This window comes from Pongo pygmaeus, chromosome 1, assembly GCF_028885625.2.
Source record: "Pongo pygmaeus isolate AG05252 chromosome 1, NHGRI_mPonPyg2-v2.0_pri, whole genome shotgun sequence".
NCBI classification, from domain to species: Eukaryota; Metazoa; Chordata; class Mammalia; order Primates; family Hominidae; genus Pongo; species Pongo pygmaeus.
Window position 1 is genome coordinate 120,036,802 of NC_072373.2, and position 27,435 is coordinate 120,064,236.

Below are 27,435 nucleotides of genomic sequence, written 5' to 3' on the forward strand. Positions count from 1 at the left end.
TGTGCCAGACAGTCAAAATGCGCTGGGTCCCATTTTACCAAGGGCCTGGAATGGGACCGCTGGACTGGATTTCATAATTCCTTCTGTCTCTTCTGACAACATTCTTACATTCTCAAGGCAAATTAACAGAAAATCTACCTAAAATGTTGTCAGAATTTTGAAAACCAATCTATTAGAAACAAACACTGACAGACAAAATAAAATGTATCCTACTTCATGGAAATGTATTAAAGTCTCTTAAATATTGCTTGGGTAAACTTAGGAAATCCAAAATATAGAGAATCTTTTCTTCAATCTGAAAAGAAAATAAAAATCACCATTTGAAGATGCTACCAAATTTGAATTGAGAAAACATTTTTCCAACATGCCTGTGATACCAAAAATAAGGCAAACAAACTAGAATTTCAAGAAAATAGAACAGGAACAAAGTTAGAGATGGAAAAAGAAGTGGAAGCAAGAAGTTACCTTAAGAAAAATATTGAAACTATAACCAATTTGCTTGTTATACATAATAGTTTATTCTCTTAAAAGTTAGCTAATTAAGAAAGCATTAGTACAACAAAAACAAAAAATAAAATTACAAGTTAATACAAATCAGAACTAAGAAAGAAGATGTAGTACAAGTGATTTTTTAAATTAGGGAAATATTTTTTCTAAACTCTGTTAATTGATGTTACCACCAAGTGGAAGAAACACAAACAGGCCAAAACATGTTAAGAGTTAAAGATTCTGAATGAAGTAATAAAAGCGTGATAAAGAAAAACAACAACACAAAAGGGCATTTCATCCTCAGCATTAGGCTGGATATGTTTTCAAATATTTTGAAAATGGCATGGATGACACAGATTGTCATAAACTACAGACATGACCTAACGTGGGAAGGACAACACGGGCAAGGATGATTATAAATCACTGTCACTTATCAGCCTGAATCCAAACGTCAGGAATGCTACCTCAGAGAAAAGAAAATGGTGTTTTTCTTGTAATTGGAGTTGTGCTCATAGAGAGCTTGCTGGGGGGGAGAGAGACAGAAAGGCGGGGGCAGGAGAAGGAGGGGCAGAGGGTACTGTGGGGGGCAGAAAGCCCGTGTGGAAACATTAGTATCTAGGGTAATCAGAGTCGTTTCTAATCTTTCTACAAATTTCTCAAACTCTGACACTAGATCAATATAAAAGGTAAAAAAAAATTACATATACATATATTATTAATAAGTATTAATAATATTTATATTATTAATAAGTAATAATATTTATATTATTAACTTAAATAAATGTTGCATCAATAAGGACTTAACTACATGAGTTATATTATGATTCTTTTTATTCTTGTTTTTTTTAGTGCTAGTATCCATCCAACACACCACTGGATGTGATTCAAGTGAAGGTGATTTTGCCCCTCAGGGGACACGTACTTCTGTCTGGAGACTTTGTTAATTGCAAACACCAGGAAATGCCCAAGGTATTACTGGGTAGAGGATGGGTAGGGTGCTAAGCACCCTGTGATGCTCAGGACAGCACCCCACAACAAAGAATTCTGCCTCCAAATCTCTGTACGGCTGAGCTTAAGAAACCCTAGTCTATGACTCAGGACAGGGTCAAAAGCTGCAGTGGGAGAAACAAGGTCCGCGAAATTCTGGCTGGCAGGAAGCAGACCAGAGGACCCACTTCCCTGGACACCAGCTGGCAGAAGCGAGGACCTAGAGACAATCTCAGCTGGCGCAGTCCCTGCAGGCATCAAGCTGCACATCACGAATGAGAGAAGGAGAATTGGGCAGGGAAATGGACTACCAGGTGGACAGGCTGGGCAGCCTGGTCTTCCAGGGTACAGGGTAGGGAGTGGTGGGACTCTCTCTGCCAGTCAGACAGCAGGCCTCCCCTGCAGCTCCGAGCACATTGTTCCAGAGCCAGGCAGCCTGAGCCCAGCACCATGAGGTAATTCTTTTAGAGCTGCTGGGGCAAAGTTAGGCAGGATGAACTGAACTTATTTTCAAAAGGTATCCACCCTGACTGCGAAGGGTGTGTAGAAAGTTGCTACAAGTCACTGCCAACTTATAATGGCTTGACTAGACCCTCCCTGCATTTAACACCCCCGGAGGGGTGGCCAAAAGTCGAATATATAATAAGCACCTTGATGACGGCCACAGACATGGATATGAGTGATGCTAGTCACCAGAGGCAGCCCCCTTCCCACTGTTCACCCACCCTTCCAAGCCTGCCAGAGACCTTCACCCAAAATGAATCAGCAAAATGTGCAAGCAGATGTTTTCATCTTTGGAGACTTTAAAACAATGATCATCAAGAGAGAAATTTACCAGGAGAAAAGAGAATATCTTCCCTCAAAATCTCCTTGGAGTTTACTGCAAGGCATCTCAGGCAATGCTTTCCATATAGAAAAAAAACCCAGGTAATAGATATGCTGCAGCATTTTATCTTGTGTTTGATTTTCTAAAACTTACTTATTGATGATGGTGACCCACTTGTGTATTTTTTTTTTTTTTTTTTTTTTTTGCTATGTGTACTAGTCAAGTTTCTTCAAAATTTGAAGTGACGCCACTAAGATAAACCTGTAGGAAATTTCTGTGTTTATTTATAAATTTATGTATCTCTTACGGGAATTGGCTCATACAATTTTGGAGTGAAGTCCCATGATCAGCTGGCTGCAGGACAGAGAAGCGGGAAAGGCCAGCGGTATCATTCAGTGTGAGTCTAAAGGCCTCAGAACAAAGGTGGGGGTGGGAGGCGATGGTGTTAGTCACTGATCAAGTCTGAAGGCCAGAGAACCAGGAGTGTGGATGTCCCATGATAGGCAGAGATGGATGTCCAAGTCAGAGATAGCAAATGCACTCTTCCTATGTCTTTTTCTCCTCTCTGGGCCCTGACAGTTTGGTGGATGCCTCCTTCATTTGCTGAGAGAAATCTTGGCTCAGTCTTCTGATTCAAAGGTGAATCACTTCTGGAAACACCCTCTCAAACACAATAATTTTACCAGCCATCTGAGCATCCCTTAGCACAGTCAAGTTGACGCAGAAAACTAACCATCACATTATGCCACAGGAAACCAAGAACAAAATCACAAGTAATTACATTGTGCCTGTGGGAGAAAAAGCCTTGACTGCCACAAGATCGTTCTTTAACCTTTCTCCAGGAGTTGACTACGCCACTGGTAGAGAATGGGTAGAGAGTTTTATACAGGAGATTCACGAACAAGTAGATTCATAAACTGTGATTCATTGGCAGAAACATGCACAACCAATAAACAAAAAAGGTGAAGGTAGAAAACTTGAAGGTATTCTTTTTTTCTTTTTTTGAGATGGAATCTCACTCTGTCCCCCAAGCTGCAGTGCAGTGTACAATGGCACGATCTTGGCTCACTGCAACCTCTGCCTCCCAGATTGAAGCATTCTTGTGCCTCAGCCTCCTGAATAGCTGGGATTACAGGTGCCCACCACCATGCCCAGCTAATTTTTGTATTTTTAGTAGAGACAGGGTTTCACTATATTGGCTAGGCTGGTCTCAAACTCCTGATCTCAAGTGATCCACCCGCCTCGGCCTCCCAAAGTGCTGGGATTACAGGCATGAGCCACCACGCCCAGCCAGAAAATGTGAAGGTGTTCTTATTTTTAAAAAAATCATAAGATGAAATTGCAATCTCCTAAGTGTCTAAAATAGTGCAGAATGATCCGTGTACCTTGCTGGTGGCACCATAAATTAAGTTATTGTCTCTGGAGAGCAATCAAATTATCTGTTGTAATACGATTAAACCAGTCTCAACCTTTACCTTGTAGTAAGTGCTTTGGGGATCTACTCAAAGTAACCAAAAACGGGAAAGAATTAGTTGAAACATGATCACCCTGCTCTAAAAACAAATAAATAAATTATAAAAATCTACATATGCCATAGCATAAGAATGACTAGGAAAAATATAGTTTATCCACAGGAACTAATGTGAGATAGCCATCAATATTAGAAGTAGGCATGCATATAGACTGCCAACATGTATAGTTGTTTTTTTTGTTTTTTTTTTTGAGACAGAGTCTTGTTCTGTTGTCCAGGCTGGAGAGGAGTGGCATGATCTCGGCTCACTGCAGCCTCCACCTCCGGGGTTCAAGCGATTGTCCTGCCTCAGCCGCCTGAGTAGCTGGGACTACAGGCAAGCTCCACCACACCTGGCTAATTTTTGTATTTTTAGTAGAGATGTGGTCTCACCATGTTAGCCAGGATGTTCTCGATCTCCTGACCTCGTGATCTGCCCCCTCGGCCTCCCAAAGTGCTGGGATCACACTCATGAGCCACTGCGCCCAGCCCATATACAGATTTTTAAGTAAAATGTTAGGCCAGGCATGGTGGCTCACACCTGTAATCCCAGCACTTTGAGGGGTAGAAGTGGGTGGATAACTTGAGGCCCGGAGTTCGAGACCAGCCTGGCCATCATGGCAAAATCTCATCTCTACTAAAAATACAAAAATTAGCCAGGTGTATGCCTGTAGTCCCAGCTACTCAGGAGGCTGAGGCACGAGAATCGCTTGAACCCAGGAGGCGGAGGTTGCAGTGAGCTGAGACTGTGCCATTGTGCTTCAGCCTGGGCAACAGAGTGAGACTCTGTCTCAAAAAAAAGAAGTAAAATGTTAAAGAGAAAAAACTGTAGAATCTAAGAGTATACATGCACACCAGTCTCACCTATCCGAAGAAGTAGGCATGAATAAAAATCTACAGAGAATTTGAAATGACACCATTAAGATGAACCTATAATTTGCTTAATAATTATTCAGTGAGCACCTACAATGCTCAGGGACTGTCCTAGGTGATATGCAAACGCCTGTTACATCAGTGAACAAGAAGAGACAAAAACACATGCCCTTATGACATTGATATCTTAAGAGGGAAACAAACACAAGCACACAAATAATGTGCATGCTTTTCACTGAAGTGTAATACACATACAGTGCACAGGCCTTAATGCATGCTTTTAATTGAAGTGTAAGATACATACAGTGCACAGGCCTTAAGTGTGCTACTCTGTGGGCTTTTCCACTTGTATACTCTTCTGGAATCACCTCCCAGCTAAAGAAAGAAAACTTACAGCACTCCACCAGGGCCCTTCAATAGGCAACCTTCCAGTTCTCACCAAGGTCACCAATCATCTGACCTCTGATACCATGGACTCATTTCCTTCTCCTGATTTTCGTGTAAGTAGAATGAGATTGTGTGTCCTTTCTCCTGTCTGGATCCTTTTACTCAACACGTCTGTGAGACCCATCCATGTTTTCGCACATAGCGTTAGCACGTTTATTTTCATTATAGCAGAGTAAGTATTCCATTATACGAATGATGGAATTATGTTGATAAACCACACTTTATTTGTTCATGGAATTTGGATTGTTTTCAGTTATTGGCTATTTAAAGTAAAGCTGCTTTTGGCATCATTATACCAGGTTCTTGGAATCCACTAGGACTCATTCCTGTAGGGCGGGATTTCTGGGTTCTGGGTAGATGTATGTTTAGCTCTAGTTGACACTGCCAGTATTCCAAAGTGGCTTTCCCACCAGCAATGCATGACAGTTCCAGTTACTCCATAAATCACCAATAATTGTCAGTCCTTTCAATGTCAGCCATTCTAGTGAGGATACAGTAGGATCTTATGGGTTTTTAACTTTCTGCTGTCTAATGATGTTGAGCACCTTCTCATGAGCTTATTGGCCATTTGGATATTCACTTTTGGGAAATGCTTGTTGAAACTCTGACTCATTTTTTAATGAGTTGTATTTTTGGATATATAGTTTTTGGAGAAGAGATCTTTGTTGATTTGTAACAAGATCTCCCTGCTGAGCCTTGCGTGAATACCTGACCCACAGACTCAACAACTATTTCTGGTATCACAGCTTGGGAACTGCTAAGCTATGGGAATCTTACTCTGAAGCAGTTCACTCTCCAGTGAGATTTTAAATTACTTCAAGAAGAGGCAATGCAGATTGCTGTCAGGGTGGAGGAAGCCTATGCTTAGAATGTTCCTGCAAGGATGTGAGTCAGGAAGAGATCAACCTATAGATCCCCAAGCAGCCTTTGGAATTATAGACCTCAGAATGACAAACAGAAAAAGCTTAAGTAAAAAAGCAAACGATACAGCCAGGCGCAGTGGCTTGCGCATGTAATTCCAGCACTTTGGGAAGCCGAGGTGGGTGGATCACAAGGTCAGGAGTTCGAGACCAGCCTGGCCAACATGGTCAAAACCCGTCTCTAAAACAAAAAATACAAAAATTAGCTGGGCACAGTGGTGCGCGCCTGTAGTCCCAGCTACTCGGGAGGCTGAGGAAGGAGAATCGTTTGAACCTGGGAAGGGGAGGTTGCAGTGAGACGAGATCACACCACTGCACTCCAGCCTGGGTAACAGAGTAATACTCCCTCTCAAAATAATAGCAATAATGATAATTTTTAAAAAGCGAAGGATGCAGTCAGAACTGGCATCCACCTACTCACCAGAAATGCTCAATTCTAGAAAAGAGTGAGTAAATCTATTAGAGGTCTGAAGGTTTTCATCATAGAATTCTATCCCCAGCTGATATGGTTTGGCTTTGTCCCCACCCACATCTTACCTTGAATTGTAATAATCCCCAGGTGTCAAGGGTGGGGGCCAGGTGGACAAAACTGAATCGTGGGGGCAGTTTCCCCCATACTGTTCTCATGGTACTGAATAATCTCACAAGATCTGATGGTTTTATAAGTGGGAGTTCCCCTGCACAGGCCCTCTTGCCTGCTGCCATGTAAGACGTGACTTTGCTCCTCATTCGCCTTCTGCCATGGTTATGAGGCCTCCCAGGCCCTGGGGAACTGTGAGACCTCTAAACCTCTTTCCTTTATCAATTACCCAGTCTCAGGTATGTCTTTATTAGCAGTGTGAGAACAGACTAAATCATCAGCCAGAGTATTCAGTAAGCCTGTAAAGACACTTTCAGTTATGCAAGGACTAAAGACATTTCTCTCACAGGTACCCAGGAAAGAGAGGAAGTAAACCCAGAGAGAACGTCCTGATGACAGCTGTGCAGCAAGCCTGGAGAGGGTACCTGGGAGCCACCTGAGAAAAACAATAGAGACTGGGTCCTGGAGACCTAACAGAAGTGATGCAGTCATATAGTGGAGAAGGTAAAAGGGACCCTGGTTCTCTCTGATGGAGATTCCACCCCCTTGCGGTCCCGATTCAATGAGACACAAGCTCTGTGCAATTATGGAAAGCACTCAATAAGGCTGGATGAAGGAATCAAGAGATCCAGGCCCAAAAAGAGACATCCTTTCCACAGTGCCTCATGGGGCTTCCTGCTCTGAGTCTCTCAGAAATGGGAGCAAGAATTGCTAAGTGCCTTACTATGCCCAGCAGAATCTTTTAGAACCCAGCCACTGCCAGGATCACCAGCCAGTCCCTTGGAAGAGGCAGTGACAGACAGACAGACAGTCTGGGTAGATGGCCAGGAGCAAATAAGACAAGACACACAGCAAATGTGGTTGAGGCTTTACTTCCATCAGGTAGGCCTAAGGCAGGGGCCACGCTGCAGGAGCAGGGCCTGTAAACCAGTCAATGCTGCTCTTTCATGCAACGTGGGGACAGCTCGGGGCTGAGCTCCACAGGCGAGGGACCAGGCAGGCCCTTCAAAGCAGACACAACCACTAACAGGAAGGAAGGTCAGGCTGGCCTTAGTGCAGGGAAGGGTAATGTTGGGAGGGGATGTTCATGTAGGAAAGTGGGTAGCTGAGGCTTCAAAGGGCCTGCATGGGACAGGGGTTTAGGGGAAGTGAAGAGGGGCAATAAAGTCTTGGGGGTAAAGATGGGAATAAACAGGAGAAAGGAACCAGGAGGCAGCGCTGGGATGCAGAGTCCAGCTGCACTCCACAGCCTGGGCAGCAGGCTGAGTATGGGCTCCTCACTCCCACCTCCTGGCCTTCAAGGCCCTACTTGTTGCCCCAGACAGCCATCTTTGTGAACACAGGTCTTGGGAGGAAGCGGCTGGACTTCATGTAGGCAGAGATCTTCTCCAAGCCCTGAGAGGGGGGAAAATAAGGCCAGAACTCAAGGTCAGCTCTCAATGAGGACAACCCCACTGCAGACACAGCAGGTCAGGGCCCTGGCCACAGCCTTTCCACGTGGGCTCAAGTGCTGAGGCATCACACAGCCTCTTAGGGTCCCCAGATCTGCAGAGTTAACTCTTCTAACTTCCTTTAAGTAATGTTGTACCACACTAACAGCTAACACTTATGAAGATTCTACACTGTGCTGGGTGCTCTGTACCCAAGAGAAATTACAACATAAGCTTAGAAAATCCACTTGACTACTCTGCAAGGCTGAATCTATTATCATCATTTCTCATGTGGGAAACAGAAGTTCAGCAACTACCTCACATTCAAATAGCTAGTATGGGGGATAGAACTGCAATGTAGCCTGGTTCTGTCTCTCTCCAGTTCTGGCCTCTTTCTGCCAAATTCTCTTCTTCTTCTGCCCCACCACCCCTCACACCAGGCCCTGTCACTCCTTGACTGCACAGTCTCTTTTTCCACAGGGAGGCTCTTGGCTTGTCTGGGTATAGACACACAGAAGGGACCTTCAGCAGAACAAAGGGGCTCTGAACACACTCACCCAATGTCTCAGTAAAACCTGGATGGAAGTGGAATGGGGAGTGGCAGTGCACAAGAAAATGAAAGGGGAGACTAGGCTCTAATCATTCCTCTTAAAGCAGAATGTCCAACGTTCTCCATCTAGTATCTTAGCAAAATCTCACTGTGCCCTAACCGATGGCATCTTCAGCCCTGCTGCTGCAGATCAGGCTACATGACACTCAGATGTGCTGTGCACAATCTTACCAGGATTGAATGACCAGATAAGGTATTCAAAAAGATCCGTCTGGGCGCGGTGGCTCACACCTGTAATCCCAGCACTTTGGAAGGCCGAGGCGGGTGGATCACCTGAGGTCAAGAGTTGGAGACCAGTCTGGCCAACATGGTGAAACCCCATCCCTACTAAAAATAAAAAAATTAGCCGGTCATGGTGGCGGGCACCTGTAATCCCAGCTACTCGGTAGGCTGAGGCAGAGAATTGCTTGAATCCAGGAATCGGAGGTTGCAGTGAGCCGAGATCGCACCACTGCACTCCAGCCTGGGTGACAGGCTTGACCCTGGCACATAACGGGCCATAGCTCTCAGCTCTCCTCCACCCCTCCCTTCCCACCACCTCTTACCTAACTCCAAGGCCACTCAGCCTGGACCAGAACCACAGAACCAGAGCTGATGGAAACTAACTGAGCAAGCAAATCTCTTAATGGGGAGTGGAAAAGGGAAACAGATTCAAGGCTCAGAAGCCTGTTGGGCTAATGCCTCAAATCCCCAAATCTGTAGTAATGTAGGATTTGCTGCTCTCAAACAAGTTCAGCACACACTTCACAGGCTGCTCTGCCTGTAAGTCTCTCACTGCACTCATTTCCAGGATGGGGCTGTCATTTATGCATCTCCCACTGTGCCTCACACCCTGCCTCATGCAGAGGAGAACGTCAGTGAATAGGAGTAAAATCAGCATGCTACTCATCTCACAGGGGGAACACTTGGAACATTGGAGGGAAAAAAGAGAGGAAGAGGCCAGGCTCAGTGGCTCACGCCTGTAATCCCAGCACTTAGGGAGGCTGAGGTGGGTGGATCACCTGAGGTCAGGAGTTTGAGACCAGCCTGGCCAACATAGCAAAACCCCATCTCTACTAAAAATATAAAAATTAGCCGGACATGGTGGTGCACACCTGTAATCCCAGCTACTCAAGAGGCTGAGGCAGGAGAATCACTTGAACCCAGGAGACAGAGGTTGCAGTGAGCCGAGATTGCTCCACTGCGCTCCAGCCTGGGTGACAGAGCAAGACTCCGTCTCAAAAAAAAAAAAAAAAAAAAAAAGAGGAAGAGAGGTAGAGAAGGAAAGTGCTCCAGCAAAGGGCATTTCAGCATAAGCTCCTTCAATAGGGGCACCCACATAGGTACCCTAATCCAGCTCCAGCCACAGCCCTGGCTCTCAGGATTCCCTACATGGGGGTTCAATTGTGCAAAGCTTCTGGGTGTAGCTGTGAATACTGCCTGTGGGTTCAGTATTGAACATCAATGCTACTGTGTGTCAGTCCTACTATTGCCAGCTGCATCCGTGCTCCTGAAGTGCTCTGCCTCTTCCAAAGTGTCCTGGGCTATGAAACCCAGGCTGGACAAGGCCTGAGGCTTTTCTTTTGTCACAAAAGGGAGAGCCCTGACTGCCGACCATAGATCCAGAGGCTCACAGGGAGCCCAGCACAGCCTCCACTGGCTCTGGGACCCTGAGCAAAGGACTCACCCTCTCATTCTCAGTTTCTTTGTCTCTAAAATGGGGGAGATAATTCTACCACCCTGTAGGAATGTTGTAAATTTCAAATTCAACACAATAGGTATAATGTGCTGGGCACAGTTCGTGGCATGAAGCCAGCACTCAATAAATGCAAGTTATTCTTTTCTTTTTTTTTTTTTTTTTGAGATGGAGTTTCACTCTTGTTGCCCAGGCTGGGGTGCAATGGCACGATCTTGGCTCACGGCAACCTCCGCCTCCCAGGTTCAAGCGATTCTCCTGCCTCAGCCTCTCTAGTAGCTGGGATTATAGGCATGTGACACCACGCCCGGCTAATTTTGTATTTTTAGTAGAGACAGAGGTCTCTCCATGTTGGTCAGGCTGGTCTCGAACTCCCGACCTCAGGTGATCCACCCGCCTCGGCCTCCCAAAGTGCTGGGATTACAGGTGTGAGCCACCGCGCCCGGCTCCTTTTTTTTTTTTTTTTTTTTCTTGAGATGGAGTCACACTCTGTCATCCAGGCTGGAATGCAGTGGCACGATCTTGGCTCACTGCAACTTCCACCTCCCGGGTTCAAGTGATTCTCCTGCCTCAGCCTCCCAAGTAGCTGGGATTACAGGTGCTCGCCACCACGCCTGGCTAATTTTTGTATTTTTTTTTTAGTAAAGATGGGGTTTTGCCATGTTGGGCAGGCAGGTATCAAACTCCTGACCACAGGTGATCTGCCTCCCTCAGCCTCCAAAGTGCTGAGATTATAGGCGTGAGCCACCGCGCACGGCCATAAATGTGAGTTATTCTTTGTGTAGCTCCAGGACTGGGAAAGCATCACAAAGGAGGGAAAGGAATAAGGGACATAAAAAGAAAGGAGGACAGGGGCATCACCTCAAATCGGGAGATGAAGTCCTTCAGGTTTGGGAAGGCATCCAGGCAGCTGGGCTCAAATACTTGGTTTCTCTCAAGGACATCATAAGCGATGAAATCCACAAAGGTGATCTGGATAAGGCCAAGGATATGTGGGCTGAAACCTCCATAATATAGGAAGTATGACAAATCTGTGGTGTCCCCATCACACACCCCCATTACCTTGTCCCCAAGAAACCATGGCTGCTTCCCCAGAAACTGAGTAGAGCTTCAGCATTTCAGGGAGTCCCTCCAGGTATTCTGGTTTCAGTTTCTCCTGAGGCAGAAACAGCTGTCAGCACCCTCAGACATAAGCTTCCTGCACAGATGCGGCCTCCCAGTTTTGTGCCTGGCCCCAGCTGGCCGCAGGCAAGCAGTCATCTTCCCCACAGCTGGAACTGGGTCAGTGCCCAGGCTTCAGCTGGATACATCAGCATTTATTAGACTCCAACTGGGTAGCTGGAGTCTTTCTGAGGTGATGAGATGGCAGAGCGGAATGTGACATTGTCCCTAAATCTGTCCCCACTGACCTCCCAACAACCTCTGGGTCAGCCCCAGGAGCACCTGAGCACCTGGTAGGCTCTGGACCCAGATATGAGCAGAATCAAGGATGCAAAGAACTAAAGGAGCTCCGAGAAAGAAGTAGAAAGTTTCTCCTAGTAGGGCAGCAGAAGAATACAATGGACATTGAGTGGTTTCTGGAAAGATGAGGAGATATTCAAAGGATGAGTGGAAGAAAGGAGGGGGAAAAAGAGCCTCTGGCTGCCCCTAAGCTGCCTGTTAGGAAAATTCGCTGATCTCAGTGTATGTCAAGAAAGCACTCGGAAGACACCAAAATTGCAGGTGCCATTACTCCTTTGTTTTGCACTTGTTTTCCTCACAGTTTGTGTATTCCAAAGCAGGCAGATGATATAAACCACTGGGAGAGATGACCCAAAGCACAGGTCATGAGTCAGAGATGGAGGGGATTCTGGAAGTAACCATTACTGTCTAGAGAGTGAATTCATACCCTGGGGAGTCAGGATTCTGTAAGTAGATTGGTGGGGAATTGATTTAGAGGTTTTATTTGACACGACTTTGGGGTTTGAGGGTCACTCTGGTGGCAGTATAGGAAATAGCCTGAAGGATGAGTAGCACTAAAGAGTTCAAATGGAAAACAGGACCCGTGTATTTGGCAGGACCACAGTCTTGGCTCCTGATCAAAATGAGAGGTGAAGCTGGCTGGGCTTCTGGGTCAGGTGGGGACTTGGAGAACTTTTCTGCCTAGCTAAAGGATTGTAAATGCACAAATCAGTGCTCTGTGTCCAGCTAAAGGTTTGTAAACACACCAATCAGTGCTCTGTGTCTAGCTAATCAGGGGACTTGGAGAACTTTTCTGTCTAGCTGAAGGATTGTAAATGCACCAATCAGCGCTCTGTGTCTAGCTAAAGGTTTGTAAACGCACCAATCAGCACTCTGTAAAAACAGACCAATCAGCACTCTGTAAAACAGACCAATCAGTACTCTGTAAAATGGACCAATCAGCTCTCTGTAAAATGGATCAATCAGCATGATGTGGGTGGGGGCCAAATAAGGGAATAAAAGGAGGCCACCCCAGCCAGCAGCAGCAACCTGCTCAGGTTGTCTTCCAGGCTGTAGAAGTGTATTTTCTTTCAGTCTTCACAATAAATCCTGCTGTTGCTCACTTTTTGGGTTTGAACTACGTTTATGAGCTGTAACATTCACTATGAAGGTCTGCAGCTTCACTCCTGAAGCCAGCCAGACCATGAACCCACCAGGAGGAATAAACAACTCCAGACGCACCACCTTTAAGAGCTGTAACACTTACTGCGAAGGTCTGTGGCTTCACTCCTGAAGTCAGCAAGACCACAAACCCACCAGAAGGAAGAAACTCCGGACACATCTGAACATCTGAAGGAACAAACTCCGGACACACCATCTTTAAGAACTGTTACCACTCACCGCGTAGGCCCGCGGCTTCATTCTTACAGTCAGCAAGACCAAGAACTCACCAGAAGGAATCAATTTTGGACACAAACTCTGCAGGGAAAGGGGAGACTGGGAGTGGGGTAGGGGACACTGGGGGTGGGGTGGGGTGGTGTGGGGGGACTCGGGGGGACTCACAAAATCTGGGTTATAGCAGAGTCTGGCCAGCTGCATACGGTTGTCCATAAGCTGGTTCTCCAAAATGTCTTCCTGAATCTTCTCCTTTTCTGTCTCCCCACCTACCACCCGCAAAACACAGACTCACTCTCAGCATCACAGCCCAGCCAAGCCCAGGAGTAGGCCACGGTCCCTCCACACCCTGCAGCCAAACGCACTCACACAGGTTGTGCTTGCGGGCAATGTACCGCAGGATGGCGTTGCTCTGGGTGATCTTGTGAGTCCCATCAATCAAGTAGGGCAGCTGGATGGATGGGAAACCGGGAAGCTCAGTTGAGCCACCAGGCTCCCCAGCATCCCCTTCCCATAAGCAAGGGCAGAGAGAAGACCGGGCACTCACTGTGCCTGCTCATGGCAGGCCTGAAATAAGAATATTGTCACGTTGGACACAGAACATCATGGAAGGGCTGTGGAGACAGCCAAAGTGAGAGAAATTGGGCAGAAGACTCCTGATCTGAACACCTCTAAACTGGGGAGAGGAGATGCAGTCTGAGACACGTCGCACTTTTCCCCAAAACCCCCCCTTCCCTTGCACCTACATTGGGAAAGTCCAGGCCCAGCTTGAATTTTTCATTCAGCCACTGGCTTCTGTCATAGTCAGGAGCTGCGGTGGGGAAGATGAAGTGAAAACAAACCTCCCCAGAGCCCAGCCCTCCTTCCCGGGGACCCTCCCAAAGAGCCAGTGGCAAGATCCCTGAGACAGGTGGATCTAGAATCTGACCACTCAGTCCCACATCCCAGGGTTCAGAGAGAAGAATCCCGGTGAGGGCTCTGGACCCCACAACGGCTAAGGCTTCCAGGGTTTAGGCAAGTCCAGAGGGACACCCAACCCAATTAGACAGGGGGCCCAGCATCCCACCCCAGCATTCTGCCTTGCAAGGAGCTCCCTCACCAGGGCTCAGGGAAGGGACAGCCTGCAGCTCCAGCAAGGGAAGCCTGCAGAGTCAGCCACAGGTGGCCAGCATCGGTTGCTTGGTGCCAACCTAGTGTGAGTGGGCAGAGCCCAGACACGAGGGTGCCATTACCATCCCCCATCATGTACTTCTTTTCCTCGTAGCTTGAATCTGTGTATTCCAGGAGCAGGCGGATGGAGTGGGCCAGCTGGGAGAGATGGCCCACAGCTCGGGTCAGAGACGGAGGGTCCCTGACTTGGTGACGACTCTGCACAGGGGGAGCCCCGTCTCCTCCTCTCCTTCCTGCCTCACCCCCCTGACCCCTGCCACACGCACACACGCGGCAAGCACAGACCCTGCTGTCAGGGACAGCCCTGAAGAGGAACCGTCCCTAGAGCCCGTCCCGCAGCTGCTCCACACTTCCCCGTCTCCACGCACCACCCGTCCCACCGCCCAGCGGACCCTCGCTCACCCCGCGGATGTTCCAGTACCCCAATATTATGGGCATGGTGCTGGTTGCTGTGGATTCTGCAGACAGGCCTCAGCAGGGCGGGGCTCAGCCTTTGTGAGAGGCCCAGAGAGGGTAGAGGGGGAGCCTTGCTACGTCCCCGCCCCACGGCCCGCCCTGCCCCCGAAACGGGCCAATCTGGAGGCCCGGAGCGCGCTCACGGGGCTAGAAGGAGTAGGATCCCCTCCCACCTCCCAGCCCCGTGGGTTTCACGAGAGAGATCAGGACGCCCAGAAGCCCAGGGCGGGGGAGAACTGGTTGAGTCCAGGTGTTCAAGACTGAACTGAGCTATGATCGCGCCGCTGCACTCTAGGTTAGGCAAGAAAGAAAGGCTCTCTCTAAAAGAAAGAGAGATTCTGAATAAAGTAATAATAGCCTGATAAAGAAAAATAACACAAAAGAACATTTGGTGCTCAGGGATTCACTGGATAAGTTTTCAAAACTTTTCAATGTATGATATAGATTGTTATAAACTGCGGACATACATGGCATGACAGACCTAACATGGGAAGGACAACACAGGCAAGGATGATTATAACTCACTGTCACTTATCAGCCTAAATCCAAACGTCAGGAATGCTGCCTCAGAGAAAAGAAATGATGTTTTTGTCATAAGTGGTGCTGTGCTCTTAGGGAGCTTGCTGGGTGAGGAGAGAGACAGAAAGGTGGGGAGCAGGGGCTGGGGGACTCGGGGAGGGAGGAGAAAGCCCATGTGGAAACGTTAGAATCTGGGGCAATCAGAGGTCTTTGTATTCATTCTTTTTGCAAATTTCTCAAACTCTGATATTAAATCAAAATAAAAAGTTAAAAAAAAAACTACCAGGACAGACATACACAAATAATATTAACTGAAACAAATGTTCCATCAAAAAGGACTTACCTTAACTACATGAGTTATATTATGATTTCTGTTATTATTATTATTATTTTAATATTAGTATCCATCCAGGACACCACTGGTCTTCAAGTGGAGGTAACTTTGCCCCTCAGGGGACATGTAGGTCTGTCTGGAGACTTTGTTAATTGTCACCACTGGGAAGCGCCCATGGCATCTAGTGTGTAGAGTTTGGGTAGGATGCTGAACACCCTGCAATGCTCAGGACAGCGCCCCACAACAAATAATTCTGCCCTCCAAAATGACAGTACTGCTGAGGTGAAGAAACCCTAGTCTAAAACCTGGCCAACGTGGTGAAATCCCGACTCTACTAAAAATGCAAAAAAATTAGCCAGGCCTGGTGGCGGGTGCCTGTAATCCCAGCTACTCAGGAGGCTGAGGCAGGAGAATCGCTTGAACCAGGGAGGCGGAGGTTGTAGTGAGCTGAGGTTGTACCACTGCACTCCAGCCTGAGCAACAGAGTAAGAGTCCATCTCAAAAAAAAAGAAAAAGAAACCCAGGAATGGGTCAAAAGTTGCAGTGGGAGAAACAAGGTCCTCAAAATTCTGGTGGCAGGAAGGAGACCAGAGGACCCACTTCCCTGGACACCAGCTGGCAGAAGCGAGGACCTAGAGACAATCTCAGCTGGCGCAGTCCCTGCAGGCATCAAGCTGCACATCAGGAATGAGAGAAGGAGAACTGGGCAGGGAAATGGTCTACCAGGTGGACAGGCTGGGCAGCCTGGTCTTCCAGGGTACAGGGTAGGGAGTATGGGACTCTCTCTGCCAGTCAGACAGCAGGCACCCCCTGCAGCTCTGAGCACATTATTCCAGAGCCAGGCAGCCTGAGCCCAGCACCAGAGTGGGTAATTCCTCTAGAGCTGCTGGAGCAAGGCTAGGCAGGATGAACTGAACTTATTTTTGAAAAGTATCCACCCAGCCTGGGAAGCATGGTGAAACATTGTCTACCAAATATATGAAAATTAGCTGGCCATGATGGCCCTTTACCTGTGGTCCCAGCTACTTGAGAGGCTGAGGTGGGAGGATCATTGGAGCCTGAGAAGTCGAGGCTGCAATGAGCCGTGATCACATCACTGCCCTCCAGCCTGGGTGACAGAGTGAGACCCTGTGTCAAAAAAAAGTAATAAGTCAAATTTTAAAAGAAGGTATCTACCTGACTGACTATCGTGTGTAGAAAGGTCCCAAAAGTCACTGCCAATTTGCAATGACTTGACTGGACTCTCCCTGCATTTAACACCCCCATAGGGGTGGCCAAAAGTCAAATATATAATAAGCACCTGATGACTGCCACAGACATGGATATGAGTGACGCTAGTCACCAGAGGCAGCCCCCTTCCCGCTGTTCACCCATCCTTCCAAGCCTGCCAGAGACCCTCACCCAAAATGAATTGGCAAAATGTGCAAGCAGATGTTTTGATCTTTGGAGCCTTTAAAATAATGATCATCAACAGGGAGATTTACCAGGAGAAAAGAGGGTATCTTCCTTGAAAATCTCCTTGGAGTTTACTGCAAGGCATCTCAGAAAGTGCTTTCCATATAGAAAAGCCCCCAGGTAATAGATATGCTGTAGCGTTTTATCTTGTGCTTGATTTTTTAAAACTTACTCATTGATGATGAGTTTGTGTGTGTGTGTTTTTGTTTGTTGTTGTTGTCGTTGTTTTTTGCTATGTGTACTAGTCAGGGTTCTTCAAAATTTGAAGTAACGCCACTAAGATAAGCCTGTAGGAAATTTGTGAGTTTATTTATAAATTTATCTATCTATTATGGGAATTGGCTCACACAATTTTGGAGTGAAGTCCCATGATCTGTCGACTGCAGGACAGAGAAGCGGGAAAGCCAGCGGTATCATTCAGAGTCTAAAGGCCTCAGAACAAAGGTGGGGGTAGGAGGTGACGGTGTTAGTACCTGATCAAGTCTGAAGGCCAGAGAACCAGGAGTGTGGATGTCCCAGGATAGGCAGAGATGGATGTCCCAGTCAGAAAGATCAAATTCAACCTTCCTGTGTTTTTCTTCTGTCTGGGCCCTGACAGTTTGGTGGATACTTCCTTCATTGCTGAAGGAAATATTTGCTCAATCTTCTGATTCAAAGGCAAATCTCTTCTGGAAACACCCTCACAAACACAATAATTTTACCTGCCATGTGAGCATCCTGTAGCCCAGTCAAGTTGACGCAGAAAATTAACCATCACATTATGCCACAGGAAACCTAGAACAGAATCACAATTAATTACATTGTGCCTATTAGAAAGAAGGTCTTGACTGCCACAAGATCATTCTTTAACCTTTCTCCAGGAATTGACTAAACCACAGGTAGAGAATGGGTAAACAGAGAGTTTTATACAGGAGATTCAAGGACAGGTAGATTCACAGACTGTGATTCATTGGCAGAAACATACACACACAATAAACAAAAAAGGTGAAGGTAGAAAACTTGAAGGTATTCTTATGAACCTATAAAAATATCATAAGATGAAACTGCAATCCCTCAAGTACCTAAGGTAGTGCAGAAAGATCCATGTGCCTTGCAGGTGGCACCATGAATTAAGTTATTCTCTCTGGGCCGGGCGTGATGGCTCACGCCTGTAATCCTAGCACTTTGGGAGGCTGAGGCAGGCAAAACACCTGAGGTCAGGAGTTCGAGACCAGCCTGGCTAATATGGTGAAACCCCGTCTCTACTAAAAATACAAAAATTAGCCAGGGGTGGTGGCATGTGCCCGTAATCCCAGCTACTCGGAAGGCAGAGGCAGGAGAATTGCTGGAACCCAGGAGGCGGAGGTTGCAGTGAGCTGAGATTGAGCCACTGCACTCCAGCCTGGGTGACAGAGTAAGACTCCATATCAAAAAAAAAAAAAAAAGCTATTCTCTCTGGAGAGCAATCAATTTATCTATGATAATACCATAACACCATTCTCACCTTTTGCCTTTTAGTAATTGCCTTTGGGGACCAACTCAAATAAAGTACCCAAAAACCAGAGAAGGAGTTAGTTTAAACATGATCACTCTGTTCTAAAAATAAATAAATTAGAAAAATCCACATGCCCAATAGGGTAAGAATGACTAGGCAAACTATAATTTATCCACAGAAAGTAATGATAGCCATTAAATGTTAGAAATAGGCATGCATATAGACTGCCAACATGTACAGATTCTTAGGTAAAATGTTAAAGAGAAAAAACTGCAGAACCTAAGAGTGTATGTGCCCATCAATCTCACCTATCCAAAGAAGTAGGCATGAATAAAAATCTAAAGGGAATTTGAAATGACACCATTAAGATAGAGCCTATAATTTGCCTAATAACTATTCAGTGAGCACCTACTATGTTCAGGGACTGTCCTAGGTGATATGCAAACACCTGTTACATCAGTGAACAAGAAGAGACAAAAACACGTCCTGAGGACGTTGACATCTTATGAGGGAAGGCAAACCAACACAAGCACACAAATAATGTAAGACATATGTGCATGCTTTTCATTGAAGTGTAATACACATGCAGTGCACAGGCCTTAATGCATGCTTTTCTTTTTTTTTTTTTTTTTTGAGACGGAGTCTCGCTCTGTCACCCAGGCCAGAGTGTGCATGGCGCGATCTCAGCTCACTGCAACCTCCACCTCCCGGGTTCAAGCAATTCTCCTGCCTCAGCCTCCTGAGTAGCTGGGATTACAGGCGCCGCCACCATGCCCAGCTAATTTTTGTATTTTTAGTGGAGACAGGATTTCTCCATGTTGGTCAGGCTGGTCTCGAACCCCTGACCTCGTGATCCACCCCCCCTCGGCCTCCCAAAGTGCTGGGATTACAGGCGTGAGCCACCGCGCCTGGCCAAGCATGCTTTTCATTGAAGTGTAATATACATACAGTGCACAGGCCATTTAAGTGTGCTACTCTGTGAGCTTTTCCACTTGTATACTCTTCTGGAATCACCTCCCAGATAAAGAGAGGAAACTTACAGCACTCCACCAGGCCGCTTCAATAGGCAACCTTCCAGTTCTCACCAAGGTCACCAATCATCTGACCTCTGATACCATGGACTCATTTCCCTCTCCTGATTTTCGTGTAAATGGAATGAGGTCGTGTGTCCTTTCTCCTGTCTGGATCCTTTTACTCAACACGTCTGTGAGACCCATCCATGTTTTTGCACATAGCATTAGCATGTTTATTTTCATTATAGCAGAGTAAGTATTCCATTATATGAATGATGGAATTATGTTGATAAACCACAGTTTATTTGTTCATTCTTCTATTCATGGAATTTGGATTGTTTTCAGTTATTGGCTATTTAAAATAAAGCTGCTTTTGGCATCATTATACCTGGCTCTTGAATCCACTAGGACTCATTCCTATAGGGCGGGATTTCTGGGTCCTGGGTAGATGTATGTTTAGCTCTAGTTGACAGTGCCAGTATTCCAAAATGGCTTTCCCACCAGCAATGCATGACAGTTCCAGTTACTCCATAAATCACCAACAATTGTCAGTCCTTTCAATGTCAGCCATTCTAGTGGGGATACAGTAGGATCTTATGGGTTTTTAACTTTCTGCTGTCTAATGATGTTGAGCACCTTCTCATGAGCTTATTAGCAATTTGGATATTCATTTTTGGGAAATGCCTGTTCAAGTTTTGACTCATTTTTTAATGGGTTGTATTTTTGGATATATAGTTTTTGGAGAGGAGACCTTTGTGGATTTGTAATAAGTTCTCCCTGCTGAGCATTACCCGAATTCCTGACCCAAAAAATCAACAACTATTTGTGGTAACACAGCTTGGGAACTGCTGAGTGGGAAAACCTTCCGGTGAAGCAGCTCACAGTAGAGCTTGGGTCCTAGAGATCTAAGAGCTGTGATGGAGTCAGTCAGTGTGGAAGACAGAAGGATCCTGGTTCTCTGTGATGGGAATTCCACCACCTCTGGGCATCTAAGACGTACTCACTGAGACCTTGTTCTGCCTAACCATGGAAAGCACTGAATAACACTGAATAAATATAAATAAATGAAGATCTAGGCCCAGAAAGAGGCACCCTTTCTATAGAGCACTTTATGTCGCTTCCTGCTCTAAGGTGGTCAGAAAAGGGATCAAGAAGTTGGAAACAGGGCCAGGCGTGGTGGCTCACACCTGCAATCCCAGCAATTTGGGATGCCAAGGTAAGAGGATCGCTTGAGCTCAGGAGTTCCAGACCAGCCTGGGCAACATAAAGAGACACGATCTCTATAAAGATTTTTTTAATGTGGCCAGGTGTGGTGGCACACCTATAGTCTCAGCTATTTGCGAGGCTGAAGTGGGAGGATTCTTGAGCCCAGGACTGGATGCTGCAGTAAGCTATGATCCCGCCACTGCCCTTCACCTTGGGAAGCAGGAGACCTTGTTTCAAAAAAAAAAAAAAAAAAAAAAAAAAAAGTTGGAAACACCTTACTAAGCCCATCATAATCTCTATGAACCCAGCTACTGCCAGGGTCACCAGCCAGTCCCTCGGAAGAGGCAGTGACAGACACAGTCTGGGCAGCCAGGAGCAAATAAGACAAGACTATAGCAAATGTGGCTGAGGCTTTATTTTGATCAGGTAGGCCTAAGGCAGGGGCCACGCTGCAGGAGCAGGGCCTGTAAACCAGTCAATGCTGCTCTTTCATGCAGCACGGGGACAGCTCGGGGCTGAGCTCCACAAGCGAGGGGCCAGGCAGGCCCTTCAAAGCAGACACAACCACTAACAGGAAGGAAGGTCAGGCTGGCTTTAGTGCAGGGAAGGGTAATGTTGGGAGGGGATGTTCATGAAGGAAAGTGGGTAGCTGAGGCTTCAAAGGGCCTGCATGGGACAGGGGTTTAGTGGAAGTGAAGAGGGACAATGAAGTCTTGGGGGTAAAGATGGGACTAAACGGGAGAAAGGAACGAGGAGGCAGGTGCTGGGATGCAGAGTCCAGCTGAGCTGCACAGTCTGGGCAGCAGGCTGAGTATGGGCTCCTCACTCTCACCTCCTGGCCTTCAAGGCATTACTTGTTGCCCCAGACAGCCACCCTTGTGTACAGAGGTTTTGGGAGGAAGCGGCTGGACTTCATGTAGGCAGAGATCTTCTCCAAGCCCTGAGAGGGGGGAAAATAAGGCCAGAACTCAAGGTCAGCTGCCCATGAGGGCTGAGACAACCCCACTGCAGACACAGCAGGTCAGGGCCCTGGCCACAGCCTTTCCACGTGGGCTCAAGTGCTGAGGCATCATACAGCCTCTTAGGGTCCCCAGATCTGCGGAGTTAACTCTTCCAACTTCCTTGAACTAATGTCATACCATAATAACAGCTAACACTTATGAAGATTCTACACTGTGCTGGGTGCTCTATATCCAAGAGAAATTACAACACAGGCTTAGAAAATCCACTCGACTACTCTGCAAGGTCGAATCTATTATCATCATTTCTCATGTGGGAAATAGAAGTTCAGTAACTTCCTCACACTCAAATAGCTAGTAAGGGGGACAGAGCTGCAACGTAGCCTGGTTCTGTCTCTCTCCAGTTCCGGCATCTTTCTGTCAAATTCCCATCCTCCCCCAAATCCCTCAGGAGGTCCTGTCGCTCTCTGACTACACAACATTCTCCTGTTTCACAGGGAGGCTCCTGGCTTGCCTAGGTTTGCACACACAGAGAGGACCTCTGAAAATGTCTGTGCAGCCTGGAAGAGAGCCCAGATCTCACCCACGACCCGGCAAAACCTGGATGAAAGTGGACAAGGTGTGTTGGACCAGCAAAAGAAACGCCAGACCAGGCTCTAATCATTCCTTTTAAAGCAGAAAGTCTAAACCTCCCCACCTGGTACCTGAGCTAAATACCACTGTGCCCCAACCCACCTCATCTCCAACCCCACTACCTCAGACCAGGCTGTATGACACTCAGGTGCGCTCTGCACGATCTTCCCAGGATCAAATGGCTGTGTAATTTCTAAGGATTTAGAGAGATCCAGGGCTGCCTATTCCCAAAGGGCCAAGCCCACGTGGACCATATGCTGTAGCCCTCAGCTCTCCTCCCCTCCCACTACCTCTTACGTAACCCCAAGGCCACTCAGCCAAGACCAGAGCCAGAGCTGATGGGAACTAGCTGAGTAACCAGATCTCTTGATGGGTAGTGGGAAAGGAAAACAAATTCTAGGCTGAAAAACTTGTTGGACTAATGCCTCAAATTCTCACATCTGTACTAAAGTAGGATTTGCTGCTCTCAAACAAATTCAGCACAGGTGAGGGATGGTTCCCCGTGAGTGAGGGGCATGCCCCGGGCCTGGCACCCAGGTGGTGCCACACACCTCATAGGCTGCTCTGCCTGCAGGCCTCTCACTGCACTCATTTCCAGGACGGGACGGTCATCTATGCATCTCCCACTGTGCCTCACTCCCTGCCTCATGCAGAGGAGAAGGTCGGTGAATAGGAGTAAAATCAGTATGCTACTCATCTCACAGGGGGAACACTTGGAACATTGGAGGGAAAACAGAGAGGAAAAAAGATAAAGAAGGAGAGTGCCCCAGCACAGAGCACTTCAACACACACTCCTTCAACAGGGGCACCCACATATGTACCCTAATCCAGCTCTGGCCACAGCTCTGGCTCTCAGGATTCCCCACGTGGGGGTCCAATCATGCAAAGCTTCTGGGAATAGCTATGAATACTGCCTGTGGGTTTCGTACTCGACATCAATGCCACGGTGTGTCAGTCCTACTATTGCCAGCTGCATCCATGCTCCTAAGGTTCTCTGCCTCTTCCAAAGTGCCCTGGGCTGTGAAATCCTGGCTGGATGAGGCCTGAGGCTTTTTTCTTTTGTCACAAAAGGGAGAGCCCTGACTGCCACCCATAGATCCAGAGGCTCACAGGGAGCCCAGCACAGCCTCCACTGGCTCTGGGACCCTGAGCAAAGGCCTGACCCTCTCATTCTAAGTTTTCTTATCTCTAAATGGGCAAGATAATTCTGTCACCCTGTAGGAACGTTGTAAAGTTCAAATTCCACCCGATAGGTATAATGTGCTGGGCAAGGTTCCTGGCATGAAGCCAGCACTCAATAAATGCAAGTTATTCTTTATGCAGACCCAGGACTGGGAAAGCATCTGAAAGGAGGTAACGGAACAAGGGGCATCAAAGAGAAAGGAGGATGGGGGCATCACCTCAAAGTGGGAGATGAAGTCCTTCAGATTTGGGAAGGCGTCCAAGCACTTGGGCTCAAATATACGGTGGAGGTCAAGGACATCATAGGCGAGGAAATCTACAAAGGTGATCTGCAGAAGGCCAAGAATGTGTGGGCTGGAATCTCTGTAACATAGGATGAATGGCAAATCTCTAGTGTCCTCATCACATGCCCCCATTACCTTGTCTCCAACGAACCATGGCCTCTTCCCCAGGAACTGTGAGAAGTGCTGCATCATTGTAGGAAGTCCCTCCAAGTATTCTGGCTTCAGTTTCTCCTGAGGCAGAAAACAGCTGTCACCACCCTCAGACACAAGCTCCCTGCACAGATGCGGCCTCCCCAGGGCTGTGTATGGCCCCAGCTGGCCACGAGCAAGCAGCCATCTTCCCCACAGCTGGAAATGGCTTCAGTTGGACATATCAGCATTTATTACACTCCAAATGGGTAGCTGGAGGCTTTTGTGGTGATGAGAAGGCAGAGAGGAATGCAACACCATCCCCGAATCTGTCCCCACTGACCTCCCAACCACCCTCCTCTGGGTCAGCCCAGGAGCACCTGAGTACCTGGCAGGCTCTGGACCCAGACACAAGCAGAATCAAGGATACAAAGAACTAAAGGAGCTCAGGGAAAGAAGTTGAAAGTTCCTCCTAGTGCAGTGGCAGAATAATACAATGGACATTGAGTAGTTTTTGGAGAGATGAGATTTTGACAGCCTGCGTGGAAGGAGACAGAGGAACAAAGACCCTCTGGCCGCCCCTGAGCTGCCTGTTAGGAAAATGCACTCATCCCTGTGCATGTCAGGGAGAAGCACTAGGAAAAGAATAGCACGGAATTCCACAGAGGAGGGTGCTATTACATCCCACTACATACTTCTTTACCCCATAGTGTGAGTCTGCATATTCCCCGAACAGGCAGATGGCATGAACCAGCTGGGTTAGATGGCCCGTGGCAGAGGTCAGGGGTCAGAGGTGAAGGGAATTCTGAACACATGACTTTATTGTCTAGGAACTGCATTTCTAGCTTGGGGTGTATGGACTTCCTATGATTGGTGGGGACTGATTTCAAGTTTTTATTTTATAAGTTTAATGATATGACAGTCACTCTGCTACAGTACAGGGAACCCTCAGAGGATCAATAGCAGTGAGGAGTTCAAATTGTGAATAGGACCAGAGTAGATGGGAATACAAGAAGTCTGGCTTCTGGCCCAGACCAGGGAGGGACTCACAAAGTCAGGGCTGTAGCAGACTCTGGCCAGCTGATTGGAGACGTCCATAGCCTGGTTCTCCAAAATGTCCACACGAATATTCTCCTCTTCTGTCTCCCCACCTGCCACCCACAAAACACAGACTCACTCTGAGCATAGCACCCCAATCCAGCCAAGGAGGAGGCCACCTGCCTCCCACACACTGCAGCCACCCACACTCACACAGGTTGTGCTTGCGGGCAATGTAGCGCACGATGGCGTTGCTCTGGGTGATCTTGTGAGTCCCATCAATCAAGTAGGGCAGCTGGATAGATGGGAAACCGGGGAAGCTCAGTTGGGCCACCAGGCTCCCCAGCATCCCCTTCCCATATGCAAGGGCAGAGAGGAGACCGGGCACTCACTGAGGCGGCTCATGGCAGGCCTGAGATAGAAATACTGTCACATGAACAAATGAGCTGGGACACAGAACATCATGGAAGGGCTGTGTAGACAGCCAGGAGTGAGAGGAATTGGGCAGAAGACTCTTGATCCTAACACTTCTAAGCTGGGGAGAGGAGATGCAGTCTGAGACACGTCGCACTTTCCCCCAAAACCGCCCCTTCCCCTGCACCTACATTGGGAAAGTCCAGGCCCAGCTTGAATTTTTCATTCAGCCACTGGCTTCTGTCATAGTCAGGAGCTGCGGTGGGGAAGAAGAAGTGAAAACAAACCTCCCCAGAGCCCAGCCCTCCTTCCCGGGGACCCTCCCCAGGAGCCAGTGGCAAGACCCCTGAGACAGGTGGATCTAGAATCTGACCACTCAGTCCCACATCCCAGGGTTCAGGGAAAAAGAATCCCGCTGAGGGCTCTGGACCCCACACAGCTAAGGCTTCCAGGGTTTAGGGAAGCTCTGAGGGATACCCAATCCAATTAGACAGGGGGCCCAGCATCCCGCCCCAGCATTCTGCCTTGCAAGGCCAGAGGGCTCCCTCACCGGGGCTCAGGGAAAAGACAACCTGCAGCTCCAGCAGGGGAGGCCTGCAGAGGCAGCCACAGGTGGCCACCATGGGTTGCTTGGTGCCAACTCAGCGGGAGTGGGCAGAGCCCGGACACAAGGGTGTTATTACCGTCCCCCATCGTGTACTTCTTTTCCTCGTAGCTTGAGTCTGTGTATTCCAGGAGCAGGCGGATGGCGTGGGCCAGCTGGGAGAGATGGCCCGCAGGTCGTGTCAGAGATGGAGGGTCCCTGACTTGGTGACTTTCTCTGCACCAGGTGAGCCCCTAGTCTACACTGCACTGCACCCCCCCCTCACCCCCCCCACCCCGGCACACGCGCACACACACACACACACACACACACACACACACACACACACACACACACACACAGGCATTCACAGGCCCTCCCGTGAGAGATAGCCCTAAAGAGGGAACCGTCCCTAGAGCCGGTCCCCAGCCGCTCGGCACTTCCCCGCCCACGGCGCCCGGTCCCACCGTGCAGCGGACCGTCACTCACCCCGCGGATGTCCCAGTATCCCAGTGTCATGGACATGATGCTGTTTGGTGTGGATTCTGCAGACAGGCCTCAGCTGGGCTGAACTGCGACCTCCTCTGGGGTTCCCGGCACGCAGGGGCGGGACCTAGCGCCAGACCCGCCCCCTCAGCCCCGCTGCGCCCGCCGATCTTCAAGGTCGTCACTTCCAACCGGCCGATCTTCAAAGTCGTCACTTCCAACCAACAGGCGCGGGAGGCACGGAGCAGGTTGCTGGATCCTCACTGGCTGGAAGGAGTAAGATCCACCGCCACATGCGAGTGTTCAAGGAGCAAGGTCAAGGAAGCACTACGCGGGGCTCGGCCTCGCCAGCTTCCGTAGCCCCGCCCCGCCCCGCCCCGCTTCGCTTCGGACCTCTGCTGGGTCCCCAGGGACTTGACTGTGCGGGTGAGAGTCAAGCCAGATCCTAAGAGGAAAGTTCTTCCCCCGTTCCTTCTTCTCCGGACGTCGCCCAGCCTTCAGCCTCTCGGCTGCCGAGTTCCCACAGGCTCTGGGAGACTGAAGCTGCCAGGGTCAGACCAAAGAGAGGTCTCAGAGAGTTTAATTCAACACTTCTTGGCTACTAAGTCTTAGAAGTCTGATGGTGTGCTCTCTCTGCTGAGTTGGGGAGCGTGAATGGAGGCTATGTCACCGAAGCTGATAGAGCTCAGTCTCTGTTGCAGATGCTCCCGACCCTTTTGCATTGGGCCAGTTCCCCAGCTCTGAGACTGGGTCCAGGCTCAGGAAGTGGCCTGTGTGTCAAGGTGGATTCCCATGTAGGTTTGCCTACAGCAAGGCGATAGCACCATGCACACAGAAGTGCTTGGACTTCTGAGTAGTTATACTTCTCATTATACATTAAGACATTAAGAATTTGTCATTCTGAGTCTTTTTTTTTTT

General features: G+C 48.1%; 2 protein-coding genes across 6 annotated transcripts; both read right to left on the reverse strand.

Annotated features, from left to right (window-relative positions):
* Positions 1 to 7,488: 7,488 nt before the first annotated feature.
* GSTM2 (glutathione S-transferase mu 2) lies at positions 7,489 to 14,843 on the reverse strand. The gene is given in 9 exon segments (XM_054471504.2): positions 7,489 to 8,027; positions 11,209 to 11,319; positions 11,410 to 11,449; positions 11,451 to 11,503; positions 13,351 to 13,451; positions 13,552 to 13,633; positions 13,929 to 13,993; positions 14,415 to 14,490; positions 14,755 to 14,843. Coding segments are annotated over 9 exon segments (654 nt in total). The 5' UTR covers positions 14,791 to 14,843; the 3' UTR covers positions 7,489 to 7,937.
* A 706-nt stretch (positions 14,844 to 15,549) lies between these two features.
* GSTM4 (glutathione S-transferase mu 4) lies at positions 15,550 to 27,036 on the reverse strand. Of its 5 annotated transcripts, none has more exons than XR_010126203.1 (11): positions 26,521 to 26,874; positions 26,132 to 26,207; positions 25,640 to 25,704; positions 25,248 to 25,329; positions 25,047 to 25,147; positions 24,003 to 24,098; positions 23,802 to 23,912; positions 17,818 to 17,890; positions 17,590 to 17,737; positions 16,672 to 16,789; positions 15,550 to 15,842 (listed from the first exon to the last, which is right to left on the reverse strand). XR_010126203.1 is itself a non-coding variant. In XM_054471644.2 (8 exons), exons 1-8 carry the CDS (start codon positions 26,554 to 26,556, stop codon positions 21,660 to 21,662), a joined length of 657 nt encoding a protein of 218 aa, XP_054327619.1. In that variant the 5' UTR covers positions 26,557 to 27,036; the 3' UTR covers positions 21,210 to 21,659. The 5 variants fall into 5 exon arrangements, 1 of the variants encoding a protein (XP_054327619.1); XR_008497093.2 differs by adding an exon at positions 21,642 to 21,749 and having other exon boundaries at positions 15,550 to 16,789; positions 26,521 to 26,873; XR_010126205.1 differs by having other exon boundaries at positions 15,550 to 16,789; positions 26,521 to 26,896.
* Positions 27,037 to 27,435: the final 399 nt, after the last annotated feature.

Excerpts from the sequence above, each read along its gene's own strand:
- GSTM4 (XM_054471644.2), bottom strand. The coding sequence starts at position 26,556 with ATGTCCATGACACTGGGATACTGGGACATCCGCGGG. Across the intron at positions 25,330-25,639 it reads TGGGCCTGGACTTTCCCAAT|CTGCCCTACTTGATTGATGG; the intron begins GTAGGTGCAGGG and ends CCATCTATCCAG. Across the intron at positions 23,913-24,002 it reads CATGGTTCGTTGGAGACAAG|ATCACCTTTGTAGATTTCCT; the intron begins GTAATGGGGGCA and ends GGCCTTCTGCAG.